General features: G+C 43.8%; 1 protein-coding gene across 2 annotated transcripts; it reads right to left on the reverse strand.

Moving 5' to 3' along the window:
* Positions 1-199: 199 nt before the first annotated feature.
* Positions 200-22,655, reverse strand: SNX8 (sorting nexin 8). 2 transcript variants are annotated; one of them, XM_032704074.1, is made up of 12 exons: positions 22,584-22,648; positions 21,526-21,599; positions 14,483-14,673; positions 12,817-12,934; positions 10,238-10,359; positions 9,812-9,892; positions 8,724-8,884; positions 8,183-8,315; positions 6,997-7,065; positions 6,035-6,184; positions 5,487-5,636; positions 4,629-4,742 (listed from the first exon to the last, which is right to left on the reverse strand). In XM_032704074.1, exons 2-12 carry the CDS (start codon positions 21,557-21,559, stop codon positions 4,629-4,631), a joined length of 1,323 nt encoding a protein of 440 aa, XP_032559965.1. In that variant the 5' UTR covers positions 21,560-21,599; positions 22,584-22,648. The 2 variants fall into 2 exon arrangements, with proteins under 2 accessions (XP_032559964.1, XP_032559965.1); XM_032704073.1 differs by lacking the exon at positions 21,526-21,599 and having other exon boundaries at positions 200-4,742; positions 22,584-22,655.
* Between the last annotated feature and the right edge of the window lie 902 nt (positions 22,656-23,557).

Raw genomic sequence — 23,557 nt, forward strand, 5'->3', positions numbered from 1 at the left:
TAAAAATACACTGAACAAAACCAACTTTCAGCAAGTCTCTGCTACAAAGTGCCACCCCCCATGGCTGCACACTCTGCCACAGGGCAGGAGCAGGTGACTGCTCAGCACTGATGTCAGCCCAACCCAGCAAAAGTTTAATCCAACTGTGCTAGAAATAACACATCACATATGTAGCTTCTTACACAAGTTTTGTTTTTTCTTTTTTTAAACATTTTTACAAACATATAACACTTACAGATAGAATCTTGGAATGTAATGTAGGATCTGTAAACATTTCCAGTCTACCAGCTGTAGTAATAGTTCTTTAATTCCTGCATTTGGATAAAGTGCTTCATACATAAGGCTATTTGAGCAAAGCAAAGATACAGGATATTCCAGGCAGGCCGTATTCACACCCTTTGAACAAAAATTTGCTTCTTGTCTCCCTCCAGCAGTTTTGAAAATACCCACTCAAAAATGCCCTTCTTCATCTGCTCAGCAAGCCACAGCTCAGACTTAGAGGAGGAATTAACACCTTAAAACCTTACTTTTCCTTTTGTGCTGCACACTGAGTTATTTACAGAGGTTTTGATACCCACCTCTGCTGCTGACCTGGCAGTGAGGGCTTCTGGCTGCTCTAAGAGAGAATGAATGGCTTGAGGCAAGTAGGACAGAGAATAAGCCCAGGAGGACAGGCAGCTTTAACAGGGTGTAGGACCTTACTGTGTGGTAGGAAAGGGAGTGACTGACAGCCAGTACCTGCTATATCTGGATTTATTTCCTGGTGAAAACTGTGAACTGCTGGGTGAGAGAGAGCACGTCACAGAATCACACAGAATTACTTTCTGTTCCTCCAGGATTTAGGAAGGAACAGAACAAGCACAGCTCAGGCTTGCACTTCTCTTTGCCATCCCCTCTCTGCAGTCAGGTCAGTCCTTTCAGGAGGATGCTTTCCCCAGCCCTGCTTCCAGGTCATGTCAAAGAGCTGGGATGTTACTGCTCCTGCTGCTCTTGTGAGACTGATGTGATTTAAGTTCTGTCCCCAGCTGGTGAGCTTTGTCTTTTAGGAAACAGCACAAACTGAAGGGTGTAAATTAGCCTGTTTCAGGTTCCAGGAATTACACCCTTGCATGATCAAAGTAGGAGAGTAAAAGCACTGGAATGCAGCAAGGCATCATTGAGCACATTACAGCTTAGGAGGAGCGACTTGCAAGGAGGATGGAAAGAGAGAGAAAGAAGGATCAAAGATTAAAGTTGTATTGTAAATACAGTTTGGAGTCTTTCAACACATGACACTGGACAAAAAGCCACTTCACAGCTGGAAGTGGAGAAGCCCTCAGGAGTGACAAAAACATAGAGCCCTTTCAATAGAACAATTTTCAGGCAGCTTTCAGGGTCTCAGGTTTTGACCACCCTGGTACCTACACAACAGACCTGACAGAAACACTGACAGAAAAACTAGAGGCCTTTTCTACCATCGCTGTTTTGAACACATGAAGGTCCCCTGACTTCAAGCACACACGGAAAAGCTTCCATTCCCAAAGGCACGTTAACACTTCGACATCAAGTCTTACAGGAGCATCAGCTCCCGGATAGGCAGCACACACTCCTCGGTCTGGTTTGCTTAGTGTTTACTGCAGAAGGCAGTAGCAGGGAGGTCACCACGGCTGTTTCCCCCACACTGACTAGGGCAGACAGGCAGCTGAAGTCAGCCTGATGGATCCCCTGGAGGGGATGGAAGCTGTGCTTGATGCTGCCCTCCGAGTCTGACAGATCCATAAGCTGAACGAACAAACACAGTAAGGAAATCCCTCACATACTGAGGTAAACATAACAGTTCTATTTGCACACTGACCAGTCTCCCAAAGGAAAGGTTTGGAAACTAAGGGTTGTATGAAATAGTGTCTGCATGTGTTTAGGAATGAGACAGAAGCTTGACAGTCCAGTATGAAATAAACTCTGAAAGTGCCAACAGCTGGATCAGCTTTGAGAATACAAGGCCTCTGTTCTCAAATACCAGGTGAACAGAGTAAAAGCAAAACAAGAAAAACCCACCCCCAAAACTGCTCTCCTCAGAGAGGCAAGGGCTGACAATGGAGGAATGGGTGTTTTCTCAATGTAATTCCAGTTCCTTTATAGGTCCTGTGGTCTGTGTTTATCATTATTACAATCTCTGCCTTTGGACTGTAGAATTCTTGTTCTCGAGGAGAACAGGAAAGAGGAGTTAGTCTAAAACCCAAATGTCATTTTGATGTTTGTTTTTTGGGAGATTTGTTTTTTGATTGTAAATAAATTCCAAAATTAGAAATTCTTTCTAGAAATGACAAGTGCAAAGTTCCATTCTGGCTAACGCTTTGCAACTGCTCCCATGGAACAAATTACACAGAAGATCCACCAGAAGTATCAGATCTTGCCCCAAAACATACAGTATTTTTTCTTTGACTGCTCACCACATCAAGCAAACAAGGATAATAAAGAAGGGAGGATGGGTGCTTAGACTGAGCCAGCCATAACCAGCCAACACCTTCTAAAGATGCCAGGGGTAAAGAGCCTGTAAAAATCTGGTAACACACTTTCTGCACTTGAACCACAAACCATCTTCCTAATCAAGACAAGGTCAAGCAGAAAAACCTTCTGTGCCATTCCTGAGATAATAATCTTCTTTGCTACTGGACTGTAGAAACATTTCCCTCCTCTGACAGTTTGCTCTGCCTTGTGAGCAGAATCTCCTCTGCGTAGCTTTGGAAATCTTCAGGAGAGAATCAAACCTGTCACAGCCATTTGCAGTTCATCTGTCTCACTGCACAAGGCCCACACACAGGAGGAAAGCAAGTTAACATTTGAATTGTTGGAAAAAGCTCTTAGTGCATTCTGAGAAAGGCTGGCTACACACTGCTTAAGGCCCAGCACCCAAGGAACTCACCCACATCACTCTGTTTTACTCCATTTTGATGAGTGTGAGGAATGGTTATTCCGGTCTCATGAAACTGGGCAAGTAATTTATCTTGCTCTTAGCTGAAGAAACTAACCCAGAATTTCCACCTGGATTAGGAAGAGCTTCATGCTGTACTGAGTTTTCTAAATTTATCAAAAAAAAAAAAAAAAAAAAGGCAGCTTTTGTGATTAGAGGATTTAAATACATTTCCTGCTAATGGGGAAGTTCCCCAGTAGAAAAATACTGCAATGGTTCCAGTTTGACAGCGAGCACTCATCCTTGTTAATATGCTTCCTTTTTACCCACTCAAAGAAAAGGCTAAGAAGCCAAATCTCGAATTCCCCTTTAGAAGCTATTTTGGCCCCAGAGAAGGCAGGTTCAGGAGAGACCTGTTCACACAGTTTTGCTGCAGACATTTGCAGCTCCTTGGATTACCAGTTTCTCTGGAGGATGTGCACCATTTCCCCCGAGGTAACAAGATGTGCACATTCTCCTCCCCCTTTGCCTCCCGAGGGAAAGTCACTGGAGATACAAAGTGGAGAAAGATTAGTCCCTTTATCTCAATCACAAATCATTCTGAAAACCCCACTACCAAGGGCTGAGCTGTTTTTAGAGACGAGAACTGTCACTTGTCTCCTGTCCTTCACAAACACACTCCAGTGTTACCCACAGCAGGGAAAAAGAATGACAGTAACATCCTGATAAATACTGATTTTTTGTTAATGAACTTTATCAGCACTGTGTTCCAGCCTGCTGGTATAAGAGAATACTTCTGATATTAGACCAAAGAAAACATCAGCCTTTGGGTCAGCAGCTCTCCAATGGACCTGAACAGCTACTTAATAGAGGGATATCAGAACCTCCAGAAGAAAGCAGCTACCTTGTAGCTGTTCTGCTCATGTAGTAGGACTGGATTACATTTAAGGAGTGTTTTATTCAATTATTTTCTCATTTATGCCAGGTAAACTCCTCTGAGTTCCTGAACCCAGCTGTCTTTGGCCCCAAACTGAAAAATATGAGCAAGTCCCCAGGCTGCCCTGCAACCGTGAAGGGAAACACACTGACAGTACAGTCCATCCAACCTCATGGGAGAGCCCCATTACACAGCAGCATTGACCCCTGCCCAGCTGGGTTACAAAATCCAACCACTTCATTCATTTTGTGCTAAGGTCTAGCAGTAAGAAATCAAATCCAGACACCTACAACGGGATGGGGGATGGCTTTCAGCTTTCCTTATGCACACATGTCCCTAACATGGGCCCTCCAAGGAGTAAAAGGCAATTTATCTCCACTACAAGCAAGTGCTTCAGTTATTCCGTTCATCTCAGCACTTCAGAGACTTCAGTGCAGAGATGTGTCAGCACAGCTGCAGATAAACACGATTGGAGGACTGTTAGTACAAGATGCAGAGGCATCAGCAACAGCACTGCAGCACTCGCTGTGCCAGGCCACATCCCGACCCTGTGGAGAGTGTCTGCAGGACAACCAACATCAGCTCTGCCCCAGAGCACTGCAAAATTAAGAGATTGTCTTTATATCCATATGTTCTGCCCCACATCCAGTCTGTCTAAATCAGAGAGCAGCTCAAAGCAACAGTATTAAAAAAAAAAAAAATAAAAAATAGCTGTTTGGAGGATTCATTTTAACATCTGGAGGTAGAGGTCCCACCCCTTCGTTGATTGCCCTTCTTGCTCCATGCAGGATGCTCAGAGCGTTAACTGGAGAAGAAATTTCCCTCTGGAGGTGACAGTGGTGGAGTTGGCATACTGCTAGATCCCACGAAAAGGCAGCTCAACTTCGGCTTCAATTCGTTCCAAACTTTACTCATCTGTGAGTGGAAAAGGAGAGAAAACAGACATGACCACACGGTAGGTAACAATCTCACCACACTGAATTTTAGCAGCAGTTTCAGGTACTCAAAAGCACGACACAAATTTGCTGAAGTGTTTTTGGGAAGTTCAGTGGACCCAGATTGTCCCTTCCAGACTGGTGTTACTGGAGCTCCTTGAGCATTTTCCTGAGCATGCATGGAAGGGAGATTTCCCATACCTTGGTCAAATTCCTTCACTGAAGGGAAGGAAGGGAGCTGAAGGAGGAGAGACTTTTCTAATACAACAAATGCAAGGAATTCTGTATATGGGAAATATTAAAGGCCATATTTAGGGGTTAACAAAAAGGAGCTCTTAGAGCAAAAGCAAGGAAGTTGTTCCTTGTCATACAATTTCTGTGTAGCACCACAAAAAACCAGATTCCTCTAGCAAACACACATCATCCATTACAGAATAGCTATTTAATGGTTGGGTCTTCTTCAACTACCCATAGGATAGTTGATGAGAGAAGAAGAAAAGAAGAAAAAAACAGCAATTTGCTGCAAGAAGATACAGTCTTTTAGAGGCGTTAGAGGTCAGCCTTGATCCTCACTCCAAACTGGAAAGACCTTAGATGACTTCTTAAGTTATGAAATAGCCCAGCTGGACAGATGATTAGAGGACGAAGGCCAACAGGTGAAAATAAATACATTCAAATTCTCATTCATATTTTGGGGAAGAGGATACAGTCCAGAAAAACTCACCTCTTTGTGACCCTGGATCTGGGAGTTGACAAAGGCCCCCAGAATGTGAGAGGTGAGAGGCAGGTAGATGTGGATGAGCTGTGTTTCCTGATGGAGGCAGTACAGGGAGAAGTAATTCCGCAGCTCCATGGTCAGGATCGCGTTTTCTTGCTGAAACAAGAGGAGCTCTGTGAAATGCATCACCAGGAAGGGGCTGCCAAGGAGGTTCACTTACAGCAGGAGAAAACAGCATTCCTCACCCTACCAGCAATTCAAACACATATCAAAAACACAAAAAGGCAGATCCTGGACCCATCTGATACAACGGCAACTGCACTTTCCACCCTGCAGACTGCTGGTTTCCACAGCTCCTGCAAATGATGTGCTGCCAAAGGGCCAGTAGTAAGTGTGGAGGAAAACAAACACCTTTTCCATGTGGCACAGCAAGTAGCTCAGATTTCCCAAAGCACAGGCTACCCTTTCAGCCCAATGGCTTTCTGCAAATGTGACAGAGCAGCACCATCACAGAGCCCAGTACCACCCTTTGCTCCCCCAGGAGCCTCCCCTACCTCCACAATCCGAGACTCCAGTTGCTCCACTGATTCTGGTTCTTTGTTCTGCACAGTGGCACTCATCATCTGCCTCTTCATCATGCTGTACTTGTGCAACGCCCGCTGGTGCTTGTGCAACACCCCCTTCTCGTGCCTTTCACACAGGTCCTTTATGGGAAAAGAAAAGAACAGGTACAGAGTGGAAGCCAAGAGTCAGCAAACACATAGCCAAGTACATCAGGAACACAAACACGTGGTTGTGCTTTATGCAACTTCCATGCTGCAGATTTTTGTTCTTTAGTTTTCAAGAGGGTCAAAAAACGCCAATAGCTTAGAATTCAAGAAAAAAAAAACGACTGCTTGAACCCAGACCAGTGAGCTCAAGAGGCAGCCTGGAGCATCACTTCTGCCAACACTTTGGATCTTATCAGGCCTCTTATCTTTTCTTGACCTTCTCAAAATTGAGTGCAGGCAATTAACTGTGGTAAGAGCTTGCCAGTGTCCTTCTATCTCAGCCCAGGCCTGGGAATGTGTCAGCAGAGGCTGCCTCATACAGTTTCAGTAGGTGCTTCTATAAAAAGTACCTTTGATCATAGATTAGTATTAACAAAAATTCTTTAATTTGTAACTCGGCTCATATCTCCATGAACAAACCAATAGTGATCTAGTTCACTGCTTTGACTCAGAAGCAGCCAAATCTGAAAATAAAAAGTTAGCTGATCCATATAGTTCAAGCATTTGTATTTTGAAATTCCTTGCAGGGTTTGTTCTTTGGCAAGTTCTCATCACAAGCCAAGCTGATCAGTAAGGCTGCAGAGCTGGTTATGGCCAACAGCCGCTCCCCTCCCTCTGCCAGATGCCCAGTTTGCCTCTGAACTGGCCTCCCAGACAGTTTTCCATCCAGTTGGCATTACACCCTCTAAAAAGCACAAGCTTGCTCTGAACAACTTTCTTGTTGGCAGAAGAACAGCAGAGCTCACTTTATAGGACTGGAGTAAATCCAGGAAAAGGTTCAGCTTCTCCACCACATCATTCTCTTCCTGTTTACCCTAGAAAACAAGGAAAAAGTACATTTTACGTAAGCCTGGCAAGAACCAACATCCCAGTCCTTCACCTCCTCACACCACGCAGGCTCTCGCTGCATTCTCCAGGGCACATTGGTGCTTACACAACTGCATCAAAAAGCTTTCAGATGGCACTGGAGTGTGTTTAGTCTTCAGTGTGCAGAACAAAGACCTGACTGAGGCAGGAACAGCTTTTCCAACTGACTGATCACTATAACAAGAGGAGTTGGTTTCACAGCCCTGCATGTCAGTCCTTTCAGCACACTCTGCCTGGAATTTCTTGCTCTTGCAGATTCCTCCAATCTTTCATCTTCCCTTCTTACAAGATAACTAATCCATTAAAGCTCTGAATACCTGCATGTTCCCCCTAATAGTTCATGCATCAGAAGGCAGAGATGAGACACCAAGCCAAATTTCACTACTAGTTTTTTTATTTTACAAAATACTCTCTTTTCTTCCTGTATCAACAGAGCTCTCTGGAGCGTAAACTCTGGAGAAAAAGACCTGGTCTGACTGATCTACAAAAGCATGCTCAGTGTTTTAACACAATGAGATGAAGAGCAGTGAAGACAAAATTATTACTTTTCCTTTCCAGACTGTCGTTTTCTCACATTATTCTGACAGTCATTACCACACTGCACACACTTACACAGGAATATGATACTTCTGTCTGAATCACTCTCATGTAATGTTTAAGTACATGAACTTCAAAACTTGATTCAGAAATAACTTATTCTGGATTCTCTGTAGCAGATTAGTAAGACAGAACACAGGATTCTTGGACAGCACACTGAAGTAGTACAACTTAATGTGTGCAATAATCATTTAAAATTAAGAAAGAAAGCAGGTTTTTCCCTCCTTTCCCTTGCCAGTTATATTTTTTTTCCCATTTAAACACTGTCCAGGTATTTCATTCAAGCTTGAACAAGCAGGCTGGTGGTTGAGGACGAAAGTTTGAATCACCATCTCCTTCTTAACTCTTGAAGAGCTTATGTCCACAGAGCTCATGATTAAAGATAAAGTTTAGGGCAGCAATGTACCACCTCTGTGTTACAAAAAGAAAAAAAAAAAAAAAAGAAAAAGACAAAAGTCAAGAACTCACCTGCTGCACAGCCTTATCTGCCAGAAGTGCAAATTCAACAGACAGACCCTTCAAGGCTTGTTTCAGAGTCCCCCATGTGCTGTTATTCAAAGCAGCCCAGGAAGGAAGTGGGGTAGTGTCTGAGCCCAAAGCACTGGAAGGAGATAAGTAACGGTCACATCTAGGAGACAAATTCCACTGAGCAGATAAACTTATTTGCAGAGAGCAGTTCAGAGTTCCAAATCTGTCTGAACAGCTCACAGCACTGAGCTGCTACTGCCCCAACACAAATGCAGAGTTAATTGTGTACTTACTGGGGAGAGAGACAATAAAACCAGTACCTGAATGCCAAGGTATTTATATTTTGTTTCCTCATGTTCTAGGGAATGCAGCCTTAATGGTAACTGTGCATTTCTTTTTTTATAGTCGGAAAAATTGATTATGACCTGCAGCATGCACTGGAATACCTATTTTCACCAGACTGGAGGCCTTACAAGAGTTTTGAGTTCTGAAACAGCAGTAGAAATGCTCATATTAGCAAAGCCTGTTCCTCCAAACCTACCTGAGCTCCTTCCCAAATATGAGGAGGTCGGAGGCGTTATCAATGGCTCGAGAAGCGATTCTCTCCGCACGGTCTCGAAGCTTATAAAAGCTGTTATAAATATTTCTGATGAGCTCCCTGCTGGCAGCAAACTGGGCCTGTATGTCAGATGGAAGGAAGTCCTGAAAGAGTACAGAGAGGTTACTGGTGGGTGAATCAGAGGCACACCACAGCCTGCAGAGAAAAAGAGACTTCCCTCTTGTGCTCACTCCCTCACGCCATGCTGTAACAACCCTGAAGAGATCACCTTTCCAATTCAGTTGTCCAAGCCAGATGTCACACAAATAGCCCTAATTTTCAGAGGCATAAAGAGGTTCAAATATCCAGTGTAGACAGAGTTGACAATATCTGCAATTTTACTGTGCAGTTAAAACAGGGGTTGTGAGGTTTCAAGCTCACAAGTTCTAACCTAATCCTACTGGTAACTCCCAGCCTGGTAAAGTCAAGAATGAACTGAAAGTTCAGCTCTTTTTGACCAGTGTATCACTGGTAAAAATCTGAACTAAGCTCCAGTTGCAAAACCTCCTGCAAGCACTGCAGGAACCTGAACAACAACTTGCTTTAAAATTGCTCAATGAACACAGTAGATTTAAAACTTGTCATAGCACTAATCTCTGGGATAAACAGATATATGGAGAACTTATAACTAACTTCTCTCTAACAGTCCAAATTGCTCTCCCACAGGGAGAAGAAGACAGACAGAATGAGGGCACGAACACTGGGAAAGACATCCATCTAGATATTAGCTTTTAAATTGTGCAATTTGTGCACATGTTCGTTATGCAAGCACAATTGCTGAGAAACATGTTCTGAGCAGGATTCATTGTTTAATCTTTATCATATTCATGAACCAGCATTTAGCTACAAATATCAGGACCTTAAGAGTCAAATGTTTATTTGATCTTTTTGATAAAGTTACAAGTTCTTCATACTCTGTAAACAACTGTCTCCTACCTAAGGTGTCCATCACCCACAAATGCCATAACTGATCCACCAGGAGAACGGAGCCATTCAAACCAGAATATGTTGCAAAAAATTCCTATACATACCTTGGCCTGGGTGGCTAATTTGCAGGTCATAAACTCATCTCCTACTCCCTGGACCAACTCTCTTAGCTTATTCTGTACATCCTGGAGAAAACACAGAATCAAATCAGCATGAAAGAACTAAGTAACAAAGGTCTCAGATGCATCTCAACAGTAAGACACGTACAGCTTTACCCAGGTTAGGTTTAATTTAAGGAAAAGCATAATCTGTATTCCCCTAAGAACAGTTATAATTTTCAAAATACTACCCTTCTGGCATCGAGTGAAATTACCTTCCACTTTCCAGCTGTAGAAACACCTACTGAGAGAAAATTCTCCTCGTCACAGGGAGCAAAAACATGTAGGTCAAATGCAATTCTGAACCCTGTGCCCAGCGAAGCAGTTACAGGCAGACATGCAAACTCAGGACTATTGCTAACAAACACTCACTGAGCCACTGAATGACAGGAAGAGTTTCAAGAGCACATCTTCTGAGAAAGGGGGGTGTCGAGCCACCAGGTTTATAAAACGCTTCAGCGCTCTCCTCCTCGATTCTATGAATTCTCGATCAGCTACAGGAAGAAAGAGGAAATTTCAATTAATGCACCTCACGTTACAGCTGCTCAGAAAGAGAAAAATCACTCAAGCCAATAACTTCCTTGTACTTACAACCCTTGCTTGAGCACTGCAACAAAAACAAGGAGCGGTTACCTACAGTCTGTCAGCTCCCAAAAACAATCTTTTAGATTGACCATCTGAATAAATATTCCATCAGGTGGTTCTTTATATCTTACCAAAATCCAGCATATGTGGCATTATTTCCACAGGGTGGGGCAGGTAAGCAGGATAAACAACCAAACCTAAGGCCTGAAACTTCCACTTACAAACTGTGGGCCTACAAAGATTCTTCTTCCTCTGAATCAACTTCACAGTGGGTCTGCAGAGGAGATCCCAGTCTGTTTGGCAGTATCCATCAGGATACTGGATGGATACTAGGATCAGTATCCATCTCTTTCATGCAAGATGTCAGAAAGCACTTTGGAAGATCTGCACAGCAATCTGCAGTACATCCATCCAGAGCCTTTACTTGTCAAACTAAAAGAATTCTGCTCGTCTTGCTGAAACAAGAAGAATTTCAATCTGGCAGTACTGCAGTAAGGCAGTAAATCAAAGTTCCTGGAGTTTTTCAGGAACGATGAATGATAAAAAATTAAACTAAAGATTGAAGGAAAAGAAAGCAGCATAGAAGGGAATTACAGGAATGCTCTTATCCAGCGCTCTCATATCATGAAAGTTTATTACTCTTTTGCCTCAGTTTTAAGCTGGCAGTTAGCTGGCTGTGAGGACTCTCACTGGTGATCCTCAGTACAGTATCACCCACCAATTCCTTTTTCTGTCATTGTGGCTGCAGATCTTGATTTGGCTTTGCTCACACTTCAGCCAACGTGGACATTTCTGAAGTAACCTACACACTTCCTCCAGGATCTGCCCCAGCTGGCTGCTGTCCTCCAAAAGGAGCAGAGCAGGTGAACAATCTTCCTTCACACGACAGAAGGAGGGGAGCAGACCAGCATCAGGCTCAGTGTAACTCAGCAGAGGAGCACACCAAGGACAAAGCATGGAGCTTTGTCCATCCGGCTCTGGGACTTGGAAGTCGCAAGAGACACACATCTGTGCTAATCCATCAAATCCTGTGTCAGTCCATTAACCTGCTCAGAAACAAGAACTACCCACTCCATTTCCTTTTTCCTGTTTGCAGTTCCCATTAAGCCCAATTCCACAGCTCTTCTACATGCAGAGTCGCTGGACTAAAGGCAATCAGCACTCCCTGCCTTATCACAGCTTTGCACTGTATTAGAACTGGTCTCCCAGCACAGTTTGGGAACTAATCCTATCGGGTTTTTTCTTAAACTTATGATATGCATGGGAAGAAATGCACTGGTGAATGCACAGAAATATCAACAGAGTGGCAACACAAGGAAATAACAGTTGACTGACAAATTATATATATATTGGTAGCTTCTTTCAAACATCCTCTCTCCACTGAGATTAATCAGAGAAGGCTGCTTTGCTCACAGGTGTTGCATGAAGTGGAAATTCTGGAAACTCTGGCTGAGAACACTGAATCAGGTTCAATTCAACAGATGGGTTTCGCAACCCCAAAAGAAAGGTCTTCACAATTCACATTCCATCACAAGAACATAAGGCCACTGGAGCTTTTCAGTGCCAGGATTTTGCTGTCTTCCAGTTCACTATACACCCTGCTCTGCTCACTGTTTACCAATTATTGTAGCAATGCACAGACTCCTCAACCAAAATCAATTATTTATTGAAACACAGTGAGTTTAGTGCCGTGGGCAAGAGAGAAGATAGTGAAAAGCTTTTCTTTCACAGATTAAGTATTAAACAAGACGGGATTTTATACAGTTATGCAACATTTGAAATACTAAATGTTTAAAATCGGTGTCAATATTTGAGATTAATGAAAAATGTTCCTGAAGGAGCTTTGATATGCTTCAGTCTTGGGATACTGGTTTTTAGGCTAACAGCTAAAGTGTACTTGAATGACCTGACACTGATTCCAGCCTCAGGTTTCAGTTTCTGGTTATGCTAAAAAGATCATAGAATCATAGAACCATTTAAGTTGGAAAAGAACTTAAGGATCACTGAATCCAACTGTTAAATTAAGACTGCCAAGTCCAGCACTAAACAATGATCATCATAACATGTTTTTCTAAAAACCAATACCTGCAGCTCTGCCGTGCTCTTGTGTAGAATTACACCTAAAATCTTATTAGGAAAGTCATTCCACAGGAAGAAACCCCACTGAAATTTCACATCAATATCTCACCTATAGGAATTTCTAGGATGGCAGTAATTCACACCTCAAAATTGTGTGTTATAACATCAAACTTGTTTTCTGAGCCAAGCAGAAGCAAAGACTTTCAACATTTACTTTTAAACATTTACTTTCAACACTATCACCTTGACCAAGACCCCTCCACTCAAAAAGCAAGACTCAGGTTTACCTCCCAGCATCCTCTTTGGTGGCAGTGCCGGCACCATGCGATAGGGGAACTTCTGGAGCAACATCTCATGGAACACCACAAAGTCATTGTATCGCCTGTAGACTGAGCATTTGAACCTCTGCAATTAAGGAAGGGGGAGAATAAGTCAATTCACAGGTTAGACAGCAGCAGCATCATTTACTTTTTTTTTTTTTTGCCTAAATGCAAAAGGAAGAAAAGAAAGAAATCATAGCCAGAGATTGCAGAAACGACCTATTTCTCGTTAGAGGCCTTGTGGTGGGAAGGAGGGAGGAGACTAAACACAGCCATCACAATGTTGCCCAAAAAATTGCAAATATCCCTAAATCTGCCGTGGTTCCATAGCATTACCCCTTCAAACTCTCTGGTCTTCCAAATTAGACAGAACATTGGGAAGGAGTGCTGACACTTTTAAAGTGCTCTAGAGAGCTCTTTTCTTGAAGTACTGCAAGTCCCTGAGCTCCAGCTCTTAGGATCTTTCTCTAAATCAGTTTTAAATCCAGAGGTGGCAAAACAGTCTTAGACCACGTTAAGCTACTACTCAACCCAAATGCCTGATGTTTTAATTAAACCTCACAAGAGGAGAGATCTCACACTGATGTTAGAGCTATAAACAAAGACTGAAAGTTCCTTTAAAACCTTAGGCCTTCACACTGCATTTCTTAGATCAATATGTAGAAGAGGCCAAAGAAACTGTTTTCTCATTCCCAAAGGAGTTAGGTAGCAGCTAGAACAAGACATTTAGGAGGCAGAAATCGTCTAAAAACAATAAATAAATAATCCACAAACCCTCCACACTATTACTACAGATTCAATCACTAATAGGAAAGACTACAGAGCCCTCTACTCATCCTCACTGCATTTGGATCGCACGTCATCCAGCACTTACAGTGGCACTATGCCAAAATACAGCAATGAGACACACAACTGGAGCCCAACAGACACAGCCCCAAGGGCCTCCCTTCAGTCTGCTCTGAAATCTGATGTTGGTTTGTGCTGTAGAATCTCAGGTGAAGCTCAAGGCCAAGCTACACTTCTTTTCGAGGCAGCATCATTCTACAGCCACAGGAGACATGACAGCAACTGAAAGGAATCAGTCATGGGTTCCTAAATTCAAAACCTCGCAGGACCACCAGGGTCACCGAGTCCTGAAATCACAGGCAAAAATAAACATCCATTCCTAGAAAGCCCACAGAAGCATTCACCATGTCTGCCCTTTCCCCTCACAAGTCTTTGACAAACTTAGGGACACCACCCTAAAAAACTTAAAGCCCCAAAGGTCACTGCAGACAAGCGACCCAAATGTGTCACCAAATACATACAATGATGACTGGAACAGTTCGAGCACTACTCAATAACTGATGTTTTGGTGGCTTGGGAAGTGTCAATCACACATGGTCTGCTTGGAAGAGGACACGTTTCCTCCTTGAAAAAAACCACACAGAAGCTACTGGAGATATATTTCACTGGCAGCACTACAAACAGGAAAAGGCAAATCATCTTCAATCTTCTCTTATACCAAGAGAAGAACCTACAACCAGCATCACCCAACACACCTACCAAATCAGTTAAGACTTTGCCAGTAGCAACTGCATAGACACTGTAGAGAGGATACACTCTCACTGAGCCCAGTGCTTGTTCACATTACCTTGCTGGAAACCTCATATTCCACATGTTTCAGGAAAAGGCCCTTCTTCTCAGGTATAAGTTCCACCTGCACACTATCCTTGCTCAATAGCTCTTGTAGGGTGTGGGAAAGCAGCAGTGGATTTCCCTGGGGCATCTGCATTAGAAACTGTTCCGGTTCCCTTGGTTCATTTACTGGAGGCTTTGCCAAATCTAGAAGACAAAAAGGGGAAAAAAAACCAGTAGACCTGATAAGGTACAGTAAAAGAAGTAGCCTTAAAATATTCTGTTCCCTTGCTTGGTGCTCCCAGAGTGGTGCAACATAACCAGAACAGCAGCCAGGCCACTCCCCCGGGAGGTTATGCTGCTTCACACACGTTCAAGACATTGGTACCTCCCTCCTCACAACACCCAGGAGCAACACCAATTATATCGAGTCAGAAAGACATCTCTACTAAGCAAAGAATCACAGGCCAAATTTGTTCTGTGAATCAGCTAAGAGGCCTGCATTTCCTGTCTGTCCAGCTCCCACCACAGCAGGATCTGCCAAAATGAACGAAACCCCAGCTCAGCACTTTTGGATCCTGCCTAGAACAACTCATGGAAGGAAAGAAAAATGTGTCATTTTACTGCGCTGCAGAAATTTAATCCATTAATTTTGCATGTCATTACAAAGGAAGGAGACACTTCATTTGGCATAATTTTATTAAACTCTCTGACACTATGCTACAGTGAGAGCGAATTACAATAATTTACTATGTCAACATGCTCAAGCTCAAGAGCAGGGAAAAAGGGTTCCTAACAAGGGCTACCAACACAACAATTCCTCAGACACAGCAAGCTGTGGCAAAATCTTTCAAACAAACCTATTCCACTGCTCACAGCTAGAAAACAAACACTTCAACAGTGAATAAAATCATAGCTAGGCAGCTTTGCATAGAGAGAGCCTAACTGATCCTCTGCTAGATGCAAAGTCAAAAAAAGACAGGTCTTAAGAATGTGGCCCCAGAGGACAAACTACATCAAAGAAGGGGCAAAGCTGATGATTCAGAGTAATCAAGTGACTGACCAGAGTCCATTATCTCAATTTGACTTCATAACAACACTACTGTGTGGCTGTAAACTAAGCTTACATTAGTTTTCAAAGCAATCCTTTTTTTCCACCCATAAGAATCAGTGTGAAAGATGTGGGTATAACCCTGGAACCTATTCAGCCCATACCTGAGTTCAGTCAAATCCACTGATGAAAAGGTACCTAGAAAAGCCAGGTAGGATTCATCATCCCTTCCTTGCCATTGTGCAGAAGTTCCTAAATGTAGCTACAGTTTTGAGAACACAAAAAGACAGTAACACTATGAAAGCAATAAGCATTTCTTTAAGCTTTGATACATAGTTCAAAAAGTTGTTAACTTGGTAAGAGATAAACTCAGGGAAGATAAGAACTCATACCCTTAACTTGAAACTCTGACCTCCTTCTGATAAGGATTTCCTACCTGCTCCTTCATGTCCTCCAGGCCCTGATAAATGGGGAAAACAGATAATCTTCAGTTTCTCAGATACATGGCATCAGACTCTTCATTATTTGCTCCACAAAATGGCTTAAGGAAACCAAATCCAGGACAAATGACCTTATTCCACATGTCTCATCAGGCTTCAGATGCCTGCGAATGTGACTCAGAGAAGCAAGTCTTAACACCTCTGCTTTATTAGACTAATATATATCACCTGCTAACCCCACCTATGCAGCAGCTCCTAAAAATTTCCAGCTACCTGCCAGAAATTTGCAGTGAAACAATGCAAGCTAATTCAGTGTTGGCATGGGATACTGCTGGATAAAGTGATAACACCTGTACAGCCACTTTTCAGAGAGATGCTGAACTGAAAGAAAAAGGAGGAAAGAAAATTCAAGGCAGATGATTTTCTTGTGTAGAAAAATCCTTGACTGCCTGACCTTTCATGGAGCAGCGAGGTGCCATAAATCACAGTATCAAGAAGAAGGGTCAAAAATACACACAAAAAGAACTATGGAAAGCACAGGGCATCCTGGACCTCCAGAGCAGAGGTTCTCTGAGTGTGCACCCTTGTAATTCTTGGGTTTAACTGCTCAAGACACAGCAACGAAGTGCAACATGACGCAGCAGATGTTGTTACTCCTCCAAGGCGCACACACACACACACACACACACACACACACACAGAGAATTCCAGAGCCCTCTGTGATGTTCAACACTGGCTCACACAGAATTGCTCCAAGCTGGCCTCCCCAGGAGAGGCTACTCAAAATACACCCCAACTTCTTCCCTAAGAGCAGTGCCAATCTGTACTGACACAACACTCTCCTGCCTATTGATTCACTGTCTCTGCTTCCCATCCTTCTGCTGGACAACCAACAAAGCAGTGCTTTCACAGCATAAACTGGTCCCTGACCTTGGGCTCGGCACTGTCTGGTAAACTACTGAAACCCCAGTGGCAAAAGACAGGTATCAGGAGAAAAGATAATACAGGATGAACCATGAAACCCTCAGTATTTCATCTGTAACACCCAGATCCTGCAGCACAATCAGCCAAAGGGATGCTGAGGACTCTCAGGTTCATTACAGTGATCTGAACCCACATTACCCCCTAAGACATCTACAGAGTGAAGCCCCCCACAGATCCAGACAAGACTCCACATTTCTTTGACAATTCAGCCATGTTGCTCTTTTCTTGGTGATTCTTCTCCAGTTTTCATCAAGTTATTCTCTAAATTTGCTTTCTAAAATTCACCTACAGGGAATACCTTCTCTTTATCAGCAGCTCACACATTTGGGTCTTCTTGAAATATTCTGTAGCTTCTTTACACCTCAACCTTGTCTAAACGTGTGAAATCACACAAACCAGACAACCATGCAAACAAGTTTGAATAATTACTGTTTAATTAATAATCTCAGCATGTCTGCTATCAACAAGACAGCTACTCAGACTGAATCTACACCCTCAGACTCTGGTCTGATAGCACAATAAGATGACTTTGGAACAGCTGTTAACCTGTTTTAGGAAACACTTAACGTGGCATTAACACTAACCCTACAGAGCAATATATACTGGAGCTATTCTTCAGCCCATTTTTCATTCTACTTACTAAAGAGTCCATTCCAGAACAGCCTCAAGAGCCCTGGCCAGGAATGGTGGATAATAGTGGGAACTCATTGGTATGAGCTCCTGTGTTCAACCAGTAAAAGGATTTACATGCATTGTAACAGAACACTTAACGCTTCCCATCACGCACTCTCTGCTGGAGAACAGCTAATTTTGAAAACATTCCCTTTGGTTTCAGCAGATCATTATCTAGTGAAGTTTATATATAGAGAGCAGCAAGTGAATACAGAAACGAGGTATGGAATGGTCCCCTGGAACACTGGGAAGCAGACAAAAATAAAAATCAGTTTTTTCTGCAAGCTATGCTCTTGCTACAGCAGTTTCTCAATCTGTTGTCAATAAGAGATCAGGAAGTGGACTGATATAACTGAAAACAAGTTAATATAAAAGTTAAAAATAATACATATAAACACACATATGCAAAACAAGAAGACAATAAGATGACAAGAAACAAAAGTCTGAAGAAGCATTCAAAGCATGGCCTAATTTTTGTTACACCGTAAAAGAAAACAGCAACGAAAACACTGCATAATACTTTCTTTTTTTTTTGTGCCAAGTCAGGTAGCCTTTGGACTGAAGGGAGTTGAGAAACTCACCCAGAGAACAACTGAAATAGAAAATTTCTCCACTTTAGACCACGTATTTCACACCTCAGTTAGCACCTGACGTTCATTACTCCAGTGATACAACCAGGCACCAACCTGCCCTCCACCGTTACCGGTTTCCTCCACGTAAATTTCTAAAATCATGCAACTGTGAAAGCCAGAGTAGAATTCCAAGTATCTGGTCAGCTGCACAGAGGTTTTACATGGAAGCACATCCAGCGGAGAGGAGCAATGCCAGGGCTGGAAGCTCAGGAGCAAATCACGCCACCGATCTCCCTTCCCTATTTAAGCTCCGTCAATCAGATTTGGAGGCCTTATCTCCATTTTACTGAGGGCTGATACAAACTCTTTATTACACCAGGTGCTAATCAGATAAATTTATCAGACACGATTAAGCAGATGGTGCCTGAGAATTACTTGTAACATTAGTAGCATATTTTCTAGAAGGAGGAAGGAGTTTGAAAGGAAGCAAAACCTTTAGGAATAACAGCTAAGATTTATTCTCCATCCTCACAGACCACAGCTGTGGGGAGCACAGGGGATCCAACCCACAGGAAACACAAAGAGTACAAAAACTGGTTTTGTACACAGATACCTCAGATTTCCCCCTGGAAAAAATGAGGGCTCCACTACAAACTCCTGGGCCAGGAATTCTAAAGCAGCAATGTAAATATTGTTCATCAGCATTTCCCCTTCCTTTCTGTCTTCTCATGAAAAGCCTCAGGAATTATGGAAATGCCTTTCCCCCTTATTGTGTCAAACACATTCCTCCATAATTCCAGAATCCACTGTCCACATCAGCCTCTCTGAAAGCTGGTGCAGATTTCAACTACAAACTCAAATAGATTCCCTTCTTTGTTTTATTTTTTTAAAATCTTACATAATTTGAAATCCCCTAAAAACACAGAAAGAAAAACAGAAGTCCCACAAAAAAAGAAAAAAAAGAAAGAGCAAACAGAACTTTGTTCCTATTAAAGGCTTTACATGTTTTTTGAGACAACTGTATGCAGCTTGTTTTGGGGTTTTTAAGGAACTTAAAACCATGGCATTCTTATTTAGAAAGGAGCAAAGCAAAGGAATCAGTCTATGTAACAAAGCCAACGGCTCCACAGCTCTGAGTTCAACATGGAAGGCAGGTCTGTATTTCTTACTGGGTACAAGAAAAGTAATTATATTTAGCTTCACTCTAATTAAGAGTGCCCTTCCTTCTCCTTCCCAACAATCCCCTTGTAAATACAAGCTTTCCAATACCAAAACAAGACAAGATAAAGTAACACACATACTATCATAAAATTAGATGTTGGAAAGCAGCATTTTGTTTTTCTCCTTAAGGAAAAAAAAAAAAAAACCAACTGAAAACCATCACCACAGCTTTCTCAGTGCAGATGTCAAATATGTACCCTGCACTAGCTGGTCTGGGGTTTTGGGGATTTTTTTTTTGGTTGGTTGGTCGGTTAAGTTTTTATATTTTCCTTTGTTTTTGAGATATTGAGGGTAATTTGGTTTTCATTTCTGGAGGGGTTTTTTTGGTGGTTGTTTGTTTTGGGCTTTTTTCCAACTAAGTTTAAGATTGTTATTCAGCACTTGGTGCTTCTAAAATTGAAAAGGAGAAGCAATGGCACAGCTCAAAAATAGCTGAGGCTATAGCTTTATTTAATAATATTTTGAAAGCACCTGCATTTCTGCATTCCCCTACAGTTGTAGGCCTCCAACTGCTTCCCGAAATATCACAGTCACACACTCCAGCAGAAAAAAAAAACCAAAAGCAAGTTACCCCCTTCCGATGTAACACAGATTTACTGTGTGTAAAGAACTACCTTTAAGCCTAGCACCCTGCTCTTTTGATCTGTGCTGTTAGATCAACTGATTAATTGATTTCCCAAGTCTGGGAATACAAGGAACACATTCCATTCACAAGTCAGCCATGAACCACAGTCCTCACATGTAGCACACACAGTAAAGTGAGATGGAGCTACACACTTTAAAGAAATAACAGGATTAGCAGAGAAAAGTCCATGGAGGAATGTGCCCAAGGATTACAGAGACAAAAAGTTAAATCCTCACTAGGGCACATTCCCAGCTCACAGTGACAGACTTCTAAACTACCACTTCTCACAAAGAGGTTGGAAGTGTAAAAATTCACACCCAAAATGGTAACCCAGCAAGCAACAACCCATACAACTGTTCTCTGGGAAATTTTTACAAGGACATTTTAGCCTGACTACAGAACTGGCAAGTTTCCACAACCATCTGTCCTTACACAGGTCAAGAACATCCCATCAGAAGAAATGGTTTATCTTTGTTTTGCTTCTCATCTTCCTTGCCTGTTTCTCACCCTCCCAGTTACACTGGGGGAAAAACTCGATGTCAGCATTTAAGCATTAAAAAAACTGGCATTGCCACTCCACACACTTCAGCCTCCCAGTGGTCTTTTCACACATTTCACAGGTAGAAGCAGCTCGTTCACATCCAAAAATACTGTTGAAAGGTAATTATCAAAGCTCCTGTCCTTTTCTACCAGTTCCACATGTCTGTAACTGGTAAATTTTTCTCCATCAACCTGCACCAACCCATAAAACTTAAAGACTAGTGGGGAAATCAGACTACTTATGTCCAAATCATACTGTCTATAACGGGTAGAGCCCTCCCCACCAAGCCCTCCACAGGCTGCACACACAGTTAAAGATTTACCATTAGAAGAAAAAGAGACACCCCCCCTCCCTCCCCAGCCAACACACCTGGATTAGCTCCCTGCAATCATTGCAAAACACTCAAATGGAAGCAAAAGGAAAGAAAAGTCAATAAAAGCAACTCTGCAAAACTGACTTTAATGTATTAGACATTATCCTTTTTCTTCTCTCTCTTGATTGTGCTAAAGTACTTTTAACTCTGCAAAATCAAAAAGACAGCATTTGTTTGTGCTGTCCTAGATGGGCATTAATGATCCCTGCCAGGACTCTCTTTACTCTGGAGATTCAGATCCTCCCAAAATACTCACTGACGAGCTGCTGATGTCCAAAAAAATTACACAGGGGTGCAAAACTTCCAAGATCTCTGAACTCTCATCATGATGCTTAAAATAAAAACATTCCTGCTTTCACAGCATTATTTTTCTTTACATAAAACCATTAGATACCTCCTCTCAGTGCTCACCATATAATCGTTTTCAAAGAAAGCCAAGTTTTCTAAAGAGGGTTGAGTAGACTAGACAGGTACAGAAGCACCATCACCAGAAGTTAATCAGATCAATACTCGACTTGGAGACAACTGTTTTATCTCTATAAGGCTCCTGAAGCAGATGGTAAATCCAGAACAGACGTACCTGAGCAAGCTCTCTCTTTGGTACAGTAGGACATTTTTTCCACAAAGGCTGCTGCTCAATATGTTACATCAGTCCTGGACAGAAATATTCCAAAATAATTTATTTATAAGCATTATCTGCATCAGGAGCATCACAGGCCTAACAAAAGCATCCTGAATATAATCCAACCAAACCATTTTTCCCTGCATTAGGCTCACCTACTAGTAACTTCTACTCAATTTCTTTTCCAAACAGAGAAAAAAACCCAAACAACACACTATGCACGGAGCAGGTACAAAACTTTAGCCACTTTAAAGAGAACTTTAGAGAACCGTATTACCCCGTTTCCCTCTAAAAGTTTCCCTCAGTTTAAACGTTAAGGAGTCCAACATGTTATTCCCTCAATTCACCCAGGAGCTCCCTCCATCTATCATTTCGCAATAAGCGCTGGCAGCACTTGGCTGCGAAGTTTCTCCATCCCAGATCCAGCTGCACGCTCCCAAAACTCCAGCGTTTCCCGGCTGGATGTGCCGCTCGGGCCGGCGCGGGGTCTGCCCCATTGCCCCGCCGCAGAACGGCTCCAAGGTGCCCGGGTCCAGCTGGGCGGGCGGGGACCGGGGGCCAAATGAAGGGTCCCCAGAGCGCAGGGAGCGCTCGGCCGCGTGACTCCCCACGGGAGAAGTTCTGGACCGCGCCCCTGTCCCCGTCCAGCCCCGCAGGAGGGCTCCGGGGAGCTCATCGCCCGCGGACACCGGCGCGGACACCCAGCCGGGCACCGAGCCGGGCACCGGGGCGACCTCCGCGGGCAGGTACAAACCCCCCGGCCCGGGCGCCCCGGTTCACCCCCGCGGGGCAGAGCCCACCGTGGGACGGGGACGGGACCCTCAGCGGCATCGCCGCGGGCAGCCCCGCCCGGAGCCGGGCCCCGCCGCCCCGGGGCGAGGAAGGGGAGGCGGCGGCGCTTCCCCGCCGGTTTTGGCGGGGAGCGCGGCCCCGACCGCCCGGGCCGGCAGCGGGCGGGCAGCGCACGGAGCGGGGGCGGCCCCTCCGCAAACACATCCCGCTGTGTCCCCCCGTACCTGTGCCGGTGCCGGCCGTGCCCGCGGGCGGCTCGCCGTCCATCGCGGCCGCGGTCATGTGAGGCCGGCCCGGCGCGGCCGCCCTCCCCTCCCCTTCCTCCGCAGCGCCCGCCCGTGAGCGCGGGCGGGGCGGGCGGGCAGAGCCGCCTCCCGCGGGGCCGGGGGCGAGGGGTGACACGGGGGGCTGTGCCCGCCGGGGAGGGTACAAACGCCACCACTGCGCGGCCGTGTCCCCGCACAGCAGCACCCCGCGGCTCTCGCAGGGGCAACGAGCCGTCCCTGCCGCCGACGGGATGGCTCCGAGCGCTTCGGGACCGCTGCGGGGTTAATAACAAATCCCCTAACCATCTTAATAGCAAATCTCCCAAACATCTTAGTAGCAAATCTCCCAAACATCTTAGTAGCAAATCTCCCAAACATCTTAAACCATATAAAGAGAAGCGATCGGCTCACGGGCTTAATATGGGACTATTCCGAAATGTAACTGATTTTTTTTTTTTTCGTGAAATCTGAAAAGGATGGTTGTTGGGAATGCGAAGTTCAGGGAGACTTTGTTGTGAGCTATGAAAAGTAGGTAAATTGCTGTTGAGGCTGTACTTTGGGGTTTTAAGTCAGAGAATCACAGGATCAATTGGGTTGGAAAAGACTTCTGAGATCACCGAGTCCAACCTAAGACAGAACAGCACCTTTGTCAACCAGACCATGGCACTCAGCACCAAACCCAGTCCCTCCTTAAACACCTCCAGGGATGGTGACTCCACCACCTCCCTGGGCAGCCCATTCCAATGTCTAATCACCCTTTCTGAGAAGAAATTCCTCCTAACATCCAAGCTAAACCTTTCCTGGTGGGATTAATACTATGTCCTCTCATCATATTAATTACTCCCAGACAATTCTGGTATATTTTCTTTCACAGAGTTCCCTTTCCCCACGGCAGTCCTGCTGCCATCTAGTCAATTAATGAAGTTTCCTAT

The sequence above is a fragment of the Chiroxiphia lanceolata genome, chromosome 16, assembly GCF_009829145.1.
Source record: "Chiroxiphia lanceolata isolate bChiLan1 chromosome 16, bChiLan1.pri, whole genome shotgun sequence".
Classification (NCBI taxonomy): Eukaryota; Metazoa; Chordata; class Aves; order Passeriformes; family Pipridae; genus Chiroxiphia; species Chiroxiphia lanceolata.

Excerpts from the sequence above, each read along its gene's own strand:
- SNX8 (XM_032704073.1), bottom strand. The coding sequence starts at position 22,641 with ATGACCGCGGCCGCGATGGACGGCGAGCCGCCCGCGGGCACGGCCGGC. Across the intron at positions 10,360-12,816 it reads ACCAAAGAGGATGCTGGGAG|CTGATCGAGAATTCATAGAA; the intron begins GTAAACCTGAGT and ends TTCTTCCTGTAG. Across the intron at positions 8,316-8,723 it reads ATATTTGGGAAGGAGCTCAG|TGCTTTGGGCTCAGACACTA; the intron begins GTAGGTTTGGAG and ends ATCTCCTTCCAG.